The sequence below is a fragment of the Haemorhous mexicanus genome, chromosome Z (genome assembly GCF_027477595.1).
Source record: "Haemorhous mexicanus isolate bHaeMex1 chromosome Z, bHaeMex1.pri, whole genome shotgun sequence".
NCBI classification, from domain to species: Eukaryota; Metazoa; Chordata; class Aves; order Passeriformes; family Fringillidae; genus Haemorhous; species Haemorhous mexicanus.
Window position 1 is genome coordinate 31,057,654 of NC_082381.1, and position 17,052 is coordinate 31,074,705.

At 41.7% G+C, this 17,052-nt stretch overlaps 1 protein-coding gene across 3 annotated transcripts in view; it reads right to left on the reverse strand.

Moving 5' to 3' along the window:
• Positions 1–17,052, reverse strand: part of SEMA6A (semaphorin 6A) — a 118,939-nt gene that overhangs the window by 34,722 nt on the left and 67,165 nt on the right. For 2 of the 3 annotated variants that reach the window (XM_059873867.1, XM_059873866.1), the window contains exons 8-17: positions 16,351–16,470; positions 15,203–15,291; positions 14,082–14,299; positions 10,440–10,571; positions 7,010–7,165; positions 5,414–5,590; positions 4,561–4,701; positions 4,392–4,472; positions 2,398–2,456; positions 607–627 (exon numbers count right to left, since the gene is read on the reverse strand). In XM_059873867.1, the coding sequence (XP_059729850.1) occupies positions 607–627; positions 2,398–2,456; positions 4,392–4,472; positions 4,561–4,701; positions 5,414–5,590; positions 7,010–7,165; positions 10,440–10,571; positions 14,082–14,299; positions 15,203–15,291; positions 16,351–16,470 (1,194 nt within the window). The remainder of the gene's footprint in view (positions 1–606; positions 628–2,397; positions 2,457–4,391; positions 4,473–4,560; positions 4,702–5,413; positions 5,591–7,009; positions 7,166–10,439; positions 10,572–14,081; positions 14,300–15,202; positions 15,292–16,350; positions 16,471–17,052) is intronic. The other variant, XM_059873868.1, reaches the window with a different exon arrangement.

Sequence of the window (17,052 nt, forward strand, 5' to 3'; positions counted from 1 at the left end):
AGGGATAGTTCTGCTTTCCCTAAGGTATCTCTGACTGGCTGATGTAGCAGTAATGACACCAGCCTGGACAGCTCATAAGTGGGATGTGAGCTACTATCTTTGTTTGTGAACAGATAAGATGCATCACTGCACCCGAGTGTTTCTTTGAGTGTTCAGATGAAGCCTGCTCTTAATCATGTCTGTTGGCATGCCATTAAAGTAGGCCTTATCTGACTTTAATTCAATGGAGACAGTTTTGAGGAAAGACAAGAAAAGAGGGATTGAAAACCAAGAGGTATGATTTAATCCTAGTTGTGATTAGTGAATCGGGCCCTCAAAACCAAGACAAAACAAGTAAAAATGGGGTAACAACTATTTGGGTATAGATACTACTAGCTAACACAAGGATTTGGGGAGAATTTTAAAAAACACTCATAAACTGACCATACACTGTGTAGTAAGACATTTTTTGATCAGGTGGAGCAGTTGAAATGTCTATGAACAAAATAAATTGGGAAGAAACATTAAATATAACAAAAGTATGAAAATATTTTAAAGTTTAGTAAAAAGTGATTCCTCCAAAATGGATTTGCTGTCAATAAATATTGAAACTAAGAACTTCCTTACCATTCAGGGCTACGAAGGAATCTGAAAGACAAATAACAGGGGAAAAATCATTATTTGTATCTTGTTTTTTTTTTTTTTTTTTCTTCTAAGTAGTTTGCTGCTAATAAGCATTAATGTTTCAGCTGATATTTACAAGCATCTGATTTGTATGGGAAGGACCCAGACAAAACTAATATTCAGACGTACCCAAAAACAATGTCTGGCTTTGAAAGTGCTCAGACCAGCTCTGCACAGGACCTACTGAAGGAGGGAGGGCCAGTGTCCCCCCTGCTTTCCTTGTAAATCCTAGTCTAAGCCAAGGCATTGCAGGGGATGCAGCCAGCAATGTGAGTCAACGAGGATAAAACTCAGGTGACCCAAGATCACATGAAGTAATAAAAGCAGCTGTGTTAGCAGGGAATGAAATCTACCCCTGTGCAGTGTCAAGGTTCAATGCACCATTCAGGGCTAAAGAGGGATTTAAGCAGGGAATGGGCTTTGTTGCTCTCTGTACACAAGCAGATCTCTCTCCATGAGCACAATGTGCTGTTCCTGAATAATTTCCTACCCTCCTTTTATATGTAACTGATATCAGGTACACTCCACTCCTGCCTAACCTATTTGCCCAAGGAGAGCAGAACTGGCTGAAAAGGGCAAAGATACACCAGCTGGGAACTGGCCTGATTTTGGTGCTAACCCATTTAACAGGGGAACAGCGGGGAGACCTATTGTACACCTCCTTCACAAATCTTTGCAATGGTCTATATTACCCTAGCTTAGGACAGAGGCTCAAATACTTCTACTCCTCCAAGTACACTGACAAGAGTAATTAATGCCTCTTGAATAAGGATGCACAAGGCATGAGAAGGCTCTGGCTTTCTCCAGAGCATCAGGCCCATACCATGTCCCATGGCACAGTCTAACCCTCTGTTATTTTTCTCTGTGTTGCAGAAGTAATGACTCTCTCTGTACATTGATTCCTCAGCTTTATTGCATCAGTGCAAATTACACTGAAAAGAATGAGAGTCTTGATTTCATGAGGTTTATAAATAGTATTTGGAGCTCAGAAACAAACCAACCTTGGTGAGAACATTTGGAAGAAGAGCTGTCCTGAACACAGATGTTGGTATTCCTGAAGGCTCAGAAATCAGCAAGGTTTCTTTGCATGCAGTGCAACCCATGCACTTTTAAGCATTTCAGTACAAAACAGTAAATGTTTAAAGACTGTTTAAGCTTCCAGCTCACGCTGTCAGTACTTAAGGTTTACCATTAAAATTTCTTAGGCAGTGCCATTAGAACCTGACCCTTAATTCTATGAAGTTGTCCAGACTGTATGTAAAATTCCCTAAGATTCACAAACTAAGCAGTTGTCATTTCTTGATCGGGATCCAAAGCTGAAGATATATTTCTCTGTCTCACTGTGCTGCATGGGAATGTAGTCCAAGTCACAGACTACACCAAGAAACCAAGCCACTTCTGTACATTTACATAAACAACCCAACAACCAGGGCTAATGAAGAAAATGACCCCAATTCATTAAGTCATTGCTGTAATCAATATCCTCTAGAGCTGAGCTTTTCTTGTTATGCAACCACTCTGAAGTCCAGTGTTTGTATAAATCACATGAACTGGGTTATTTTCCTCAAACACATTTAAACAACACTTCTTCTTCTGAACCTGCACCATTAGCTACGTTGCTGTCCCTGTTGTGGCTTATGTTGCTACAAAAGAATGCCTGACAGGTAATGGTGATTTGAGGCATTCAGAAGGATACTGTGACACATGGTAAACAGAGGTAAAAGCTTTGCTTACTTTGGCAGTCACCCAGGCCGTCTGTATTGCCACGTTCTATGTCCTGTTCAAATGCCAGTCTAAATAATAGAAGGAAACAAAACAGTATGAATAACAAAAGTCATAGGCATAACCAGAAAGAAATTATCACCTGTTCAATTGAAATAAATCCCTGCTGTGAAACTGGCTATTTCTTTGGAAATTCCACACAAAGGCTGAAAAACCGCAACATACACACTTGAGCTATTCCTCATTGCTTAATGATTTCTTGGCTTCTGATGATACTTTTCCCTTATATGATTACATTTTAAAAACCCACAGCATGCCTCGTTATCAAGGGAAGAAAAGACCTGCATTTTTTGAACTGTTAAATATAGGATGTTATCAGAAGCACCTGTAACCCCACATTAACCTGTACACAGAGTAGGTCAGGTGCACTGGCACTTTGCTGTGAGAAGGAAGCCAACCCATTGGGCAGGCACTGTGCTTGAGGAAAAAGCCTGAATTTCAGCAATCCCTTAGGTACAGCACCCGATGAGGGTCAAGGCATAAGGTCCATCCTACAAGAGGTATTCCTTTTACCTCAGGGGCTCTACTGACAAACACTCATGTGCTTTTCCAGCTGACGTGCTCAGCTTATGCTCCCAAGCTCTTGCTGTGATTTTGGATACTATTGAAGCTGTTCTTCCAACTTCCTGTGTGGTCAAAGGTGAATGACAAGAACCTTGGAAAACTTCCAAATACAAGCCCTAGCCTATATTAGGATCCTGCCCTTGGGGCATAATTACCCTTGCAGACAACTCATTCTAATTCTGCGTTCTTAAAACATCTGCTCTACTGTCATCTTCTCCTGGGGGATGACTAACATCTCTGCCTCCTGTTGGCTAGCTTAGAACTTCACCGGGTACCTTCACAGCTGATCTGGACCCCCTTCCTAAGTGCTGGACAGAACACTGGCTGCCTTGCTCACTTTTGGACTTCATCACTGCAAGCTGCACAGCCTCTGTCTTGATGGATCTATTGATGAAAGTGGGAGCTGCTCTAAAAACTGAGGTATGGAAGTCCCCTACAACTTGCCATGGAAGTTGAAGAAGCCTCAAGCACTTTTTGAAGTGATGAAAAACCTGATATGGAATGTATGTACCTGAAATGTACACAGGTACATTTTAACACTATCCTACCAAATGTCAAATCAGGAACAGCCCACACTTTTGTAGTCAAGCATATATGGACACATACAGCTACAGCATCCCCAGCAGATGGTGGATATCAGCAAATTAAGAACAAGACAGAAGCACAGGGATTGTAATTTGTCCATTATATAGTGAGGACCTGTAGAGAAGCAGGGTTAAGTGGTGTCAGAGGTAGGGCTGTCGAGGCTCTGTGCTTCTGTGACTTCCACTACTACCATGAGGGAGTATAGCTGATAGCTCAGAGTGGACAGTCATGTGGTGTGTCAGAAGTGGCTATGAAATGCGCTCTGAAGTGGGTTTGCTCCCTGTAACCTTCACAGACTTTCATTATCATAAAATAATTAAATTCTACTGTTAAGCAAAGGGAGATCCAGCACTTCTCTAAATCTGTTTTAAGCCCTTACTGTGCTCTGTTATTCCTCTTAGTAATGCACAGTAAATTAGAAGGACTGGTTTTGTTTTCAGTGGACAAATTACTTCAGTAATTTAATTTGGATTCTATTGCCTCTTTAATCAGCTGTGATGGCTCCAGTGTAGGCTGGTCCAGACACATCCATCCAATTCACTCCTTTCAATAATACACGGACCTTAATACAGCTCTTTCATTTTCTTCTTCCTCCTCTTTCAGCAGCTACCAGTCAGCTGACTGTTCACATCAAAAAAATTTGTGAGACATTTTGGAGGTGAATGCAAATAAGAGAGAAACAAACACTTCCCACATTTTTCCCTCTCTAAAAGCCTCATGTTTCAAACAGCTTGGCCCAAGACTGCCTGGCACCACCGCCAGAGCTTCACGGCCCATCCAGCCAGAGCCTTACTCACTTGGAGCCAAGGACCAGCTGCGTGCACACCCCGCTCTCCTTCACCCATCCGCAGTACGGGTCCCGGGATGCTATGCAGGCCCTTGGGAGAGAACAGCACAAGGTGGCATTCAGGAGTGCTGCAGCTTGCCCACTGCCCTGGCCCCTGACAGCCACCACAAAGCACGTACTTTTTGCATTTGCCGTGACGCTCGCAGCGCCCCAGGGGAACCTTGATGACACAGGTGGAGAAGGCGACGTACAGGGCGCTGCTGGGCTTGTCAAGCTGCATGCCCATGATCCGCTTGTCCTCCATGCCGTCATAGCTGCACCTGATTTGGGTAAAAGTGGGATGTGGTTACGAGTGGGCTCTGCTGGGAAGCCAGGGGAAACCCTAATTGTCCCCCAGGCTTCAAAAATAAGATCGCAAAAAGCTTCTGCCAACAAATCCATAAGAAAGGAAGAATTGAACAAGTCAAGGAAAAAAGAACACACAATAGCCACTGAAAATATGGACAGACATATATGCAAGCATTAAAAATGCATGGGGTAGTTAAGAATTTGGGAGCCACAGCACACCAGACAAGCTTCTGATGGCCCTTCGCTTTTGTGTTTATTCTTCTCCAGCACTCAAAGCAGCTGAAATTTCTGCATGATTATGGCTCACTTCAAAGCCCCCTTAGGCATATTTGAGGAAGACTGAAATGTGGAAAATTTCCCTTGGAGACTAGCTTGCTGCTTGTTGAGTTATTTGGAGAGGAATCAGGGTTTTTTATAGGATTAGAAAATTAATCTCCCTTTCCAGAACTTCACTTTTAATTATCCATCAGCTGCTGCATAGGATGGGCTATTTTCTACACAGACTGGATAAAAAAATCTTATTGCAATGTAGAGACTGATAAGCAGACATCCCCTCCCTAAACAATTTAAAATCACCAAAAAAACCTGGCTTCTCTAACTTCCGTTTCCATGGGACAAGTTATTCTCTGGGAAATCAGAAGTTCAAAGTCACCCATACATGAGTACAAAGAATCAGATACACACTTTTCAGGATTGTAAACATTGATCTCCTCCAGGAAAAGGCTGTCATTTAGGAAACCAGTGTTTCCTGTCCGTGCCAAGAACTTCAGGATGATTCCCTTCTCTGACCCCAAGAAAACCACGGTATAGTTCTGATATGGCCCAGCAGCAGAGTCAACAGCAATTTTGGTCAGCCGATACCTAAAACAATAGAGCATTTTCAGAGATAAATCACAGAGATAATCACAAAATTGTCATTTATTTAATCACATTCTTCATGTCAGATAACTGTATGGTAGATTTCTAGCAACCCTAAAACACATTTAAGCACTTTTCCTACATGACTATAAATCAACACAGACTCTACCAATTTGGCTTCCCAGATGCTGGGGAATTTTCATGTGTTTGCATACCCACACATCCAATAGCCAGCAGAAGTGTCCAGAAGTTCAGAAGTGTCTAGAAGTTCAGAAAGTTGAAGGGGTGCTAGGAGCCTGAGGGCATTTAGGAATTATCCTTCCAAAAGCCTGGTGATTTCTTCAGACAGGGATAGAGAATCAGCACAGTGAATTGTTTTTAAAATTTCAAGCTCTGTCACATTAAAAGCAGCTGAACTAGGTTCAACTTGTTTTGTCAGGAAAAGCTGGGTCAGTGCAAGAGTAAGACGCTCAACATCATTTCACCTCACTAAAAATAGTCACACGGCCACCAGCAAGCAAGTTCAGTCCTGAGGTGAAGTCAAACCTTGGGGTGACACAATTTATTGGAAACAAGTATACTGGTGGTTTGGCACCAGTTGGATGGTACTGCCTATCAAAGGGAAGCACTCTGTGGAGCTTGCTACTCTCGTCTTTGGTTAGAGGTACAGGACCTGACAGAAAAACCTGACATGAGATACATTACTGAAATGAAATCAGATCCTTCCATAGAGCTAAGTGCCCAACACAATATTCTACCTTTGTTTGGGGGAAGAGAGGAAAATACGGCAAAACTTAGTCACATTATTCTGTTTACTGCTGCAGGGCAGATAAGTGGTATAATGACCACAGGAGACAGTGGGAATGTATTTTGATAGGAAGGGGATGGTGTATTTAACACTTGCTGATTTATGAGTCTTTGTTCAATCTGTTATTATTTTTTCTTGTTGCCATAGAAAGGACGCAGATTATGTGATTACTTCTGCCCTATACACTTCTGCAAACATTAAAGCTTACCAGTACATAACCTGACAGACATCTACACATCCTGTGAACATATCCTGGCAGATGTGTTTGTATCCTGTGCACTCATATTCCTGAGTGGTCTGCTGATCCTTGCCTGAAGTTTTTACCGAGCCATCTCAAACACTGACCCGTAAGCCAAAAGGCGATTAAACCTTCCCCGCACAGCATTTCCTACAACATCCGGTTTCAGCACAGCACGGTTGGAAAAGACTCAGGTCTTTCCTATCTTGAAAGCTCCTCAGGGAGTTCCGCAGCATCTGCTCAGCTCTGCCACCATTGCTAACTGGATTCATGCCCAGGACACCGAGGACATGTACAGAGTTGGAGGTATTTGAAGCAAGGCTACTAGGACAACTTGAAGCTACGATGCGGACAGGAGCTCACTTGGTGCACATACCTGACCATTGTTCTCAGGAACCAGGGCCGGTTGACAATGGAAGGTACAGCCTCGTCCATCAGTGGATGTGTTTTGATGAAGTTCAGAGTATCATCTGGGAACTCATTAGATGTTACATATTTTTCTAATGATGTAGAGCCAGCACAGCAACCAGGCCTATATAAAACAAGACAGTAGAGCCAGAAAACTTATTTGACATAGAGGGCAAGCATCCTTTTGTGAGGAAGCTCTCACTGAAATATGATGTGTTTACAGGAGTTTAACTTGTACTTGAATCGATAAGTGTGGTGGACTTGTTCAGCACCTCAGGGGAAGCCTAAAATCCTGCTCTGTCCTCCATTCATGTGTCACTTATGAGCACACAGCCATTTTTTCATCAGGAGCACTAGACACACAGTTTTGTAATTCATCCATTCATATGGAATGTAATCACAGCATGTGTGCATTTGACTTGATGCTTCCCAATCGCACAGGTGTTTCTGATCTGTAACTTGCCTAATTGACTGCTCTTTCCTGGAATAAAACAAGTCCCTATAATGCAGTAGGAAGTTAATTTTTTTAAACAGGTATGAAAAAATGGTACTTTTAGTCACATCTGATAGAAAACAGATTATTGAAGAAGACAAACCGAATAGCATCCATGTAAACATTGTTTTTATCCTTTGTTCAATTTGGATGAGATGATTTAAGAATGGTTGCTCATTGAGAACTTTCACTGAAAAGTTATCTGCCATTCTTTAACGACTTAAATGCAAATCTGCTCAGGCTATTTCTAAAATCTATCTGCTCCTAAGACGTAGTGCAATCTTCTTGCCTGGACAGGCCATCTCTCCAAGAATCAACAAAATGTTTTGCTTGTTAATATTGTGTAGGTAATTTTCTTTAATAAAAGGCCTATTTGATCCCATTTTCCAGAGCACTGTGATTTTTCAAACCTTTGGGCCAGTGTGAGATGGGAAGATGAAAGATGGACCACTCACTCATAAACACATTGCATCCTCCAATTTTCATCTACTCTGTGTGGGTAAAGGCGTTGACATCAAGAGTAATGTCAACTTGAACAAAATACAGGACTGGTCCTATCATCTGTGTTGCTTAGATTTAGATAAATATTCAAATATTAGGTAAATAAATCTTGTGTGGTAAGGTAGCACAGGACTCAAAGGAACTAGCTGTGTCAACAAGTCTGGTCCTACAAGAGCTGAGCAAGGAACATTACATGCAGACAGTGTGTACTCTTGCCTCCTCATATCCAAAACACTTTAGCTGTCTTGTAATTGCATGTAGAACTAGCAAAAGATAGAGAGAAGGAAAAATCAAGGGCATGACTGGTTTCCTAGGTCCTTGCAATGGCATTGACCCATGCGACAATATTCCCAGAGAACTCGCGGGAACAGCCTGGCACCTTCTGGCACCGTGGTGTCTACGGTTCCTGTGTATCTAATCTGGAGGCCTATTTACTCCTAAATCCTAACAGCATGATTGGATTGATCCTGTTTTAATCTCAAAACTGGTTTAGTCAACATAAATCCCAGCAAACCTGCTGTCTGGTCAAACAGGGAAGTACATCTCAGAAGGGCTCCGGTAGTTTTCTGAGTAATGTTAGGATCAATAGGGGCAGTAATGTTTCTCCATCATACCAAGAAACCCAGACAAAAATGACCTTATTTCAAAGGTGCCTGTCATGTACTTCAGCATGAGCTAGAAGTAGTGATTATTTCTATTAAGCAGATTGATTGCTAAATATTACATGAAATACTGTTCACAATTCACTTCACATTATGTCCTTCAGGCTTAGAAAGAACAATATTAACCCATCTTCATCAGAAAAGTTAGCCTGCTAATGGCTCATCCCAAACTCGTAATGCAACTTTCTGTTCTTCTTTCCCACTTTCTCCTTCTTCTTTTCCCCTTCTATGCCAATATATCTCAGTAAGGTCCAAACAAATAACCTTGGAGTCATCATGCAGCCTTGCACCCCCAAGGCAGACCATTGCATGGACCACTTGCTTGAAACACTGCAAAATGAAGAAGAAAATCCTGCAACACTGCAAGAAGCTGCATTACTAAGGCTCAGACTGAAAACAGACACAGAATTTACCAGATTTTCCAGTCACCTCCAAGCTCTTCTCTTGAATGACAACTTCAGAATACAGACAACACAGTAATACTACACTTGGCAAATCCCAAACTTGATGGATTAGGAAGAAGCTCAGTGTCCTCCATGGAGCTTGATAAACTCATAGAATATCATGAGCTGGAACCAAACCACAAAGGTCTCTGAAGTCCAGCTCCTGGCCCCACACAGGACACCTCAAGAATCACACCAAGTGCCATGAGAGTGTTGTCCAAAAGCTTCTTGAGCTCTGTTGGACTGGTGCTGTGACCACTTCCCTGGAGCCCAAGTTCCAGCACCAAATCACTTCCCTGGGTGAAGAACCTTTTCCTAATGTCCAACCCAAACCTCCCCTGACACAACTTCAGGCCATTCCCCTGTGTCCTGTCACTGGTAACCACAGAGAAGATATCAGTGTCTGCCCTTCCTCTTTCCCTCGTGAGGAAGTTGTAGATTGTGATGAGTCTCCCCTCAAGCCTCTTTTTCTTCAAGCAAGCCAAGAGGCCTCAGCCACTCCTCGCATGGTTTCCCCTCTAAGCCCTTCAACATCTTTGTAGCCCTCCTTTGGATACTCCCAACAGCTTTATATTCTTCTTATATTGAGGTGTTCAACACTGCCCTGAGTACTTCAGATGTTTTTTTCTTTTGAAATTATTTAAGCTATCACAAGCAATGTAAAACATGCAATAGAGTGGTAAAGCTTAAGTGAGATAAATGAATTTGATTTATCTGTATGCTTCTCAATATCTCACAGTAAAATGCCATTGGTGTCAATGAGTTAACAAGTGTCTGTCAACAGCAACTTGTTTGAAAGGGTACTTGTAAGAAATATGAAGAAGATAGTAGAGGAGATGCTTGCAAACATGTGGAAGTGGGGAAAACAACTCATAGGAGGAATGAGGTAAACTGAATCTCCAGTTTGGTGGAATGCTCTTTTTTGCTCTCCATAAATCATCCACCATGGCACTTAAACTGCATGTTAATCATAGAACAGCAAACTGCAGAACTGGTGCAGGCTTTGTAATGAGATCTATCTGTCACTGAACCAATTTGCAACAGCTGTGTAACTCACACCACTCTTAAGTGATTATTCTGACCAAGTTGATCGGATGCTGGCCTGATATATGTTACACAAATCTCATTTAAGTGGAAAAATCACTATTGCACAGTTTAGATCCAAATTCAACTCAACTTTCACTTTATCGTTTCAACATGTATAATTGTATCTGCACCTTACAAGGCCATTCAGAATATTAAAAAGCCTCTGTAGCCTGCATGAAGGAACTGAACAATATCACTATACATGAAACATACCTGGGCTTGGGAACTCGTTCATCAGGAACTGGTGTCCATGTGGAGTCTGGAGACTTTTGTTCTTTGAATCTCCCAGTAAATACATTGGCAATGTCAAGCATGTCATAGGCACAGACTGCAGAGCCAGGGATGCTGCAAAGTGACATTTCCCAGAAATTGTTACTCATTCTGCAGTTATGCATAAAACCTTGAGTGAAAAATATGCTCTATAGAAGCCTTCCTTTACTCAATACTGAACTCTGAATCTGCTATTAACAGGAAAAGCCAACCCCATGGAAAAGCCTGAATACCAATCAGCAGGCAGTTCCTGCCAAGAGAATTTTATTCAAAGCTTCTACAGAAAGAAGTAAATGCAATAATCTTGAGGAAGTGAAAGAATTGGTGAAACTTTGGCTATCACTGGCAAGGCATGAAGAGTATCATGCCAGTATCATTCAGAACCCATTACTCAGACATTTAAGGTCTTCTAAGTCATAACATCTCTCAGCACCAACTCTTGTAGTCCCTCCCATGCCTCAAAAAACACATTGCAGATAATTCAGAAGTGGGTTCTAATAAAACTGGAAGCGTGCTGCAATGTGCATTTACCTGGCTTTTATGTGTAATTCATTTGTGCTCCCACAGCCTGATATCCACAAAGTGTTCCCAATGAAAAGGAGTTAACTATGCTCAGGAGTTTGCTCTACTCAATGAAATGTAAAGAGCTTATAGGAACAAATTTGATTTTATTTCAAGATCATAACATTGCAAATTTCCGCTTTTTGGATACTCAAATGCAACTGCACAACAGCATTGCCCACACACAGTTAACTTCTTCCCTACATACTTTCTGAAAGGCATACGGCTTCAGCATGATCAGTCACTCAGAAGCATGAAATATTCATTTATCGCCTATTTTTTTTTATTTTGTACATGAACTACTGTATTTGTGTCTGACTCCCACCACTTGATTTTATTGGGTGAATAGCATGAACCCAGCTGGCTGAGGCTTTCAATCCTGCTCTTAGCTAGTAGGTTATTATACATCAAAGAAAAAACACAGGTACTATAATACTGTTACAGGGGATTGAGCTAAACTCCTAAAGGTATATAAATTGATAGAAAAACAACCATTTGAATAGTAAACAATTTCAAAATGCTTTTTACTGAAGAAAAACAACAAGTTGAGAGAAAGTACAGTAGTTTTATTTCAATCTCCACAGATTTATCTTTTTATATAGAAGGAAACTTCAAAGCTCAATATTAATGTGATTCTGCACAGCAGGAGTTTTAAATGGAGGCAGCCATATATATGTTGATGTAAGAGATGGTCAAGGGTGTATTTGGCCACACAGAGGACCTCATCCTAAAAGACAGCTCAAGACCCACTCCAGCTAGAATATTTTGCACATTATTAATGCCTAAAGACAAAAAAACCAACCATAAAATCTTGAGGTGTGTTACACACAACTGCAAGTGCTCAACACACAGCTACTCATGGAGGGAGGCATTGCTGCGCTCAAAAGACTGCAATGTCTTTTACTCGTGAGGGTGGCAGATTGCAGGTCTGTAGTACGATGCAGTGGTGAGGATAGAGCACGGTGGGTCACAGCCAAGGGGGTCCCAGCCACCTCTGAACTACTGGACTACAACTCAACTCTAGTTTCTACCTGAGTGACCTCTGATTAGACTGAGGAATCTCTTCCAATTCAGTCTGGAAGGAAACTTTGTTCCAGACAGCAAAGGTATTTGTTTCAACCTTTCTTTAGTGGAGGAGGAATGAGAGATGCATTTATGTCAGAAGTAGGTTTCATAGAACTACAGAATCACAGAAAATCCTGAACTGGAAGTGACTCACAAGGATCATTGAAGTTCAATAGTCCTGCACAGGACATCCCAAGAGTCACACCATGTGCCTGAGAGCATTGTCCAGATAGTCCTTGATGTCTGTCAGGCTTGGTAACTTCCCTGGGGAGCCTGCTTCAGTGCCCAACCACCCTCTGGGTGAAGAACCTATTTTTTCTAATATCCAACCTAAACCTCTATGACTCAGCTTCCTCGAGTCCTCTTACAGGCCACCCGAGAGCAGAGATTGGTGCCTGCCCCTCCTCTTCACCTCATGAGGAAGCTCTGAACTGCTTTGTGGTCTTCCCTCAATCTCCCTTCCTCCAGGCTGAACAAGCCAAGTGGCCTCGCTCACTCCTCATTTGGCTTTCCCTCAAGTCCTTCACCACCTTCATTGCTCTCCTTTGGATGATCTCTGATACCTCTAGAACCTTCCAATATTGTGGTACCCAAAACTGCCTCACCTCACTCGAGGTGAGGCTGCCCCAGAGCAGAGCAGACTGGGACAATCCCTCCCTTGCTTGGCTGGAGATGCTGTCCCTGATGCACCCTAGGACACACCTGGCCCTCCTGGCTGCCAGGTCTGCTAATAAGCTGTGCCCAAGAATATATGCCTTCCTGTCATCTTCCATGTCTGGCAAAACCTGCAGCCTATAAAACAGTATTTTGCTTTTTACACCAAGTACTTAGATTCTAAAATGCAAGACTTAAGGAAAAGAATTATTCATGACACACCACCGGAAATACTAGCAGAGTGGGAGTACAATCTCAATTTTGAGATAATTGCAAGATACAATCTATTTTCTGATGTTCAATCTCTGTTTGTTCACCTGTATTTATTAAGCCAGATTGCATGAAAAGACATCATCTTAATTTAAGCTTGTATTCCCTGTTGGTGGCATAATTATTCCATTGCAGTTCCTATTGTTTTGATGTCAAAAGCAGCGATTTTACATTACAGGTCCAGGCTTACTCTCATTTGAAGTCAGTTCTGTGAATGACCTTGCTGAGGTCAGGTTTTGACAAGTGGTGGCAAGGGTACAGCAAAACTAAATGAATTTCAACAAAAAAATTCCTTTTTAAGCTCAAATGTTACTCTGTGAAACTGTGATATATTTTTTAATTAGAAAGCCACTATTTTTTTAACTTCTTTGGGAGTTCTCAATAATTAGATTCAGTTACTCTTCTAATAACTTCCAGAGAAACATGCTAAAATGTGTAACAGTAATAAAATCTCTACAGATGAATTGATGCTTTTGGATAACCATGCAAACAATGAAATAGGTGTTCTGGGGACTCTTCTTTCCAGCCAGCAAGACTTTCGTTCTCCCAGGAGAGTCAGGGGGCAGCAGGGTCAATGCAGGGTCAAAGATCAATGCAAGAGTCACCATGGATGCATAAAACAAAAAGAAGGAGATAACATGGTTCTTGGAGGTTTAGCTACAGACAGGACAGACACAGTCATTTCTTTGTGAGGAAAAAAATACTGTATGTTCTCTTTGGAATAATAATCTGCAAGTTACACCCTGCAACACTTCTTGGTGGCTTGCTGGTGTGAACTATTCCCTTGCTAGGAAAAGTACGTCCGAGGAATGTGTCTAGGTAGCAAATGGCTGTAACCCACCCTAAGTTATCAGGTATGAAGTAAGCAATACCAGGGTGCCTTAAAATTGAACACAAGCTATCGGTGAGTGCAGGGCACATAATAATTATGTTGTACGAGCAACCACTTCTTGTGCTTGCATAAAGTAAAAAGGAACTGCAGTGAAAAGCAAAACGTAAAGGAAATAGAAGGTAAAAGGTTATTGTGGCTATTACCTATTATATGGAGTGGAGAATGTTGCTAGAACAACATCCCGGCCATTGAAATGGATAACATCTGTAACCGACTGCAGTATGTTGAAGTAGAAGTGTGAGTCGCCAGGAACTGAGCAGTTCAACCGAGCCTTGAGAAAGGAAGTCCACTGTTTTTCCAGCACTCTCTGAGATCCTCCCATGTCATTTTTGCAAACCTGGGCCACCCTTGGGAAAACTACCTGGAAGGAATAGAGCAAAAATAATGGAGAAAATGAAATGTTTGCTTGACCTAAAGTCTTCGTTGGAATACTGCTTTTAAAACATTTGGAATAACACAGCAAGGTGCTACTTTAATACCACTTTTCTATAATCTGTGACAAATAAGAAACAGAAAAATTAAGCTTTGGAACAGTGTGCAATGAAAGATAAGACTGTGGCATTTACTACACAGCCATAAATCCTTCAGGAGATCTGCTCAAAACCCATATAAAACTCATTTCCATACAGACTGCTTAGCTTTCTATGTCCCCAAACAAAAGCACATTTCATATTCACAATCCCTGCAACCCACACTGCTGCTCCAATTCTTGTGTTTTCAGCACTTAAAAACTATGCAAATCTTGCGGGGCTTTTATTCCTGCTCTCCACCTTTGTGACCTTGGTCAGCTTTTCTGACTGCTTAGTCAGAAAGCTATTGTGAAATTAGCAAAAATGCTAAGAAAGTGTTTAATTATTCTTTGCAGAATGGCAGATCACAAAATTCCTACCCTTGTTTACTTAGCACCCTAATTTATATTTCTTACAGAAAAATTTCATCCTGCTTTGGAATCTGTTTTTAACAATTATCTACTGTGTTGAACTAACTACATTAGCCTTGTGCTTTCTGTAATTTCAGAAAAGAGACTCTAGCATACACCGTCACTGTTAGAAACTACACATTTTCCTTTCAAGACAGTGCAATGTTTCACTCCAGCCAACCTTTTGGCTTGAGCAATAGGAATCTTCTCAAAATGCTGACCTTGTCATCATGATTTATGGTTCTCATTTCAAGGTCACTCATAACAGCATTGGTCCAAGAATAGCATAAATTTTCCTCCTCCTCAATCTGACAAAGTCATTCCAGGCAGTGTTTTTGCCCTTACCTTTCCCATGCTGTTGTACTCCACTGCTATTTCCCGGAAGAAGAAGTATATGTAATTGCCATAGTCAACTGCCTGAACAAAGTACGGCTCTAGGAAAAAAAACAGCAACCCAAGACACCTGATTTAGGCACCACGTACAGGATACAGAATGCAAAGAGAAGCCAAGCACATTCACACTTATCATCCAGGGGTGAAATGTCTGTGCTTGACAAACTTGATCAGTTTTTAGAACAAGCAAATCACTGCTGCAGAAGAATCACTGTCTGGGGACAGGGGAGCTGGGAACAAGTCTGTAGAACATCACTGCAGGGTAGTTAAGTCTCTGCCACTAATATGTCTGCCCTGCATGGAGTAAGAGGAAAGGTAAACAGGCATTTATAACTGTATGCCTGAGGGGTCCAAGCACTGCTCTTTATGGCATGCAGGCTGTGAGCTGAGGGAATAACAAACCACGTAACTGTTTCTGCCCACACGTGTCTGTAGCAGCAAGCAAAGTGGGACAGCTAAAGTTGACACCTGGCAAAACATTTCTGCATGCAGAAAAAGACTTGAAACTATTGCTTTGCTCTCTGTTAAAATCACTCCAATGCTAACAATTCTCAACACCTACATGAAGCTAAACAGCACAATCCTTAACAATGAGACCATTTAGAGCACAAAAATTGCCTAATTCAATGGCAGCAGTACAATCCTTAAGAACCGTAACAGAAAGGCTTTGTGCAATATTCCCATAATTTCAGTTTCATTAATGAATCTTAGCATTACAGGACAAACCTTCTATACTTCATAAAGCCTTGATTGTTACCTAACAGTGCTGTGGCAGGAATATTTTCAAACACAGCCCAAGCACACAGAGCCCTGCAAGCTCCAACTTTTCCATCCAACAGAGGTAAACTGGGGGATTTCAGCTTGGAAAGCTCACTGGAATATATATTCTGATCTAGCCAGCTCACAGCTTCTGTCAAATCCAGTAACTTGGGGTCAGGAGAGGAGTGAAAGAGATAAACAGATCAGAGTAAGCAAGAGATGTAATCTACTTCCTTCTTTCTGCCAGAAAGCATTGGTGAAATGAAATGACAAAGAGGTCTGTCAGAAAACCAAGACTCTCATCAGAGATGCTGCTTTTTTTGCCTTGTTTGTTTGTCTACCTTTCAACCACTTGGAGTCATGTTTAACTGTCCGCAGGGTTGGGCTGTCTCCCAGGCTCCGGTATATGACCGCGTCTATCGCGAGGAAGTCGGTCACTGTGGCAGAATACAGCTTTCCCTCTGGGGAGGAAGGAAAGAAGAAACCAGGGGGCAGGAGCATTAGAAATAGTACAATTGCTTCTCATCTCACCAGTCAGATGAGAAGGGGAAACAAAACCATCACAGTCTCCTTAGGAACACTGAAGGAAGGAAAAAATCCAGCTAGGTAAATGGAACTGAGTAGTGAACAAGCAACTCACTGCTTTGCAGAATGGTCATTTCAGAGGGATGCTGTGGGAGAAAATAACCTTATGGAATAATTCTTCTTCAGTTTAGGTAGGTCATACTGAATTACCCTATCCAGTCACATGTCACTAGTTCAATGCACAGAAATTCTGCTTAGGTATGTCAGCAAAACAAATATAACAGGACTGCTAGTTTTAACTGGGAGTGCAAAGCAGACAGGGCTTGAGGACTGTCAGCTAATTGACACTTATGAAAATTTCTCCCCTTGAGAGTGCTTCTGCTCTGCCAAAGATCACTAACAAAAAATTAAATAACATGCTGGGAGCCCTGCTGAAACAGGAATGAAAAGAGATGGAGGAGCACTGTCCATCAATATTTCTTTTCTAGCATGCATTTTAGGCATTTCCCATATGAATT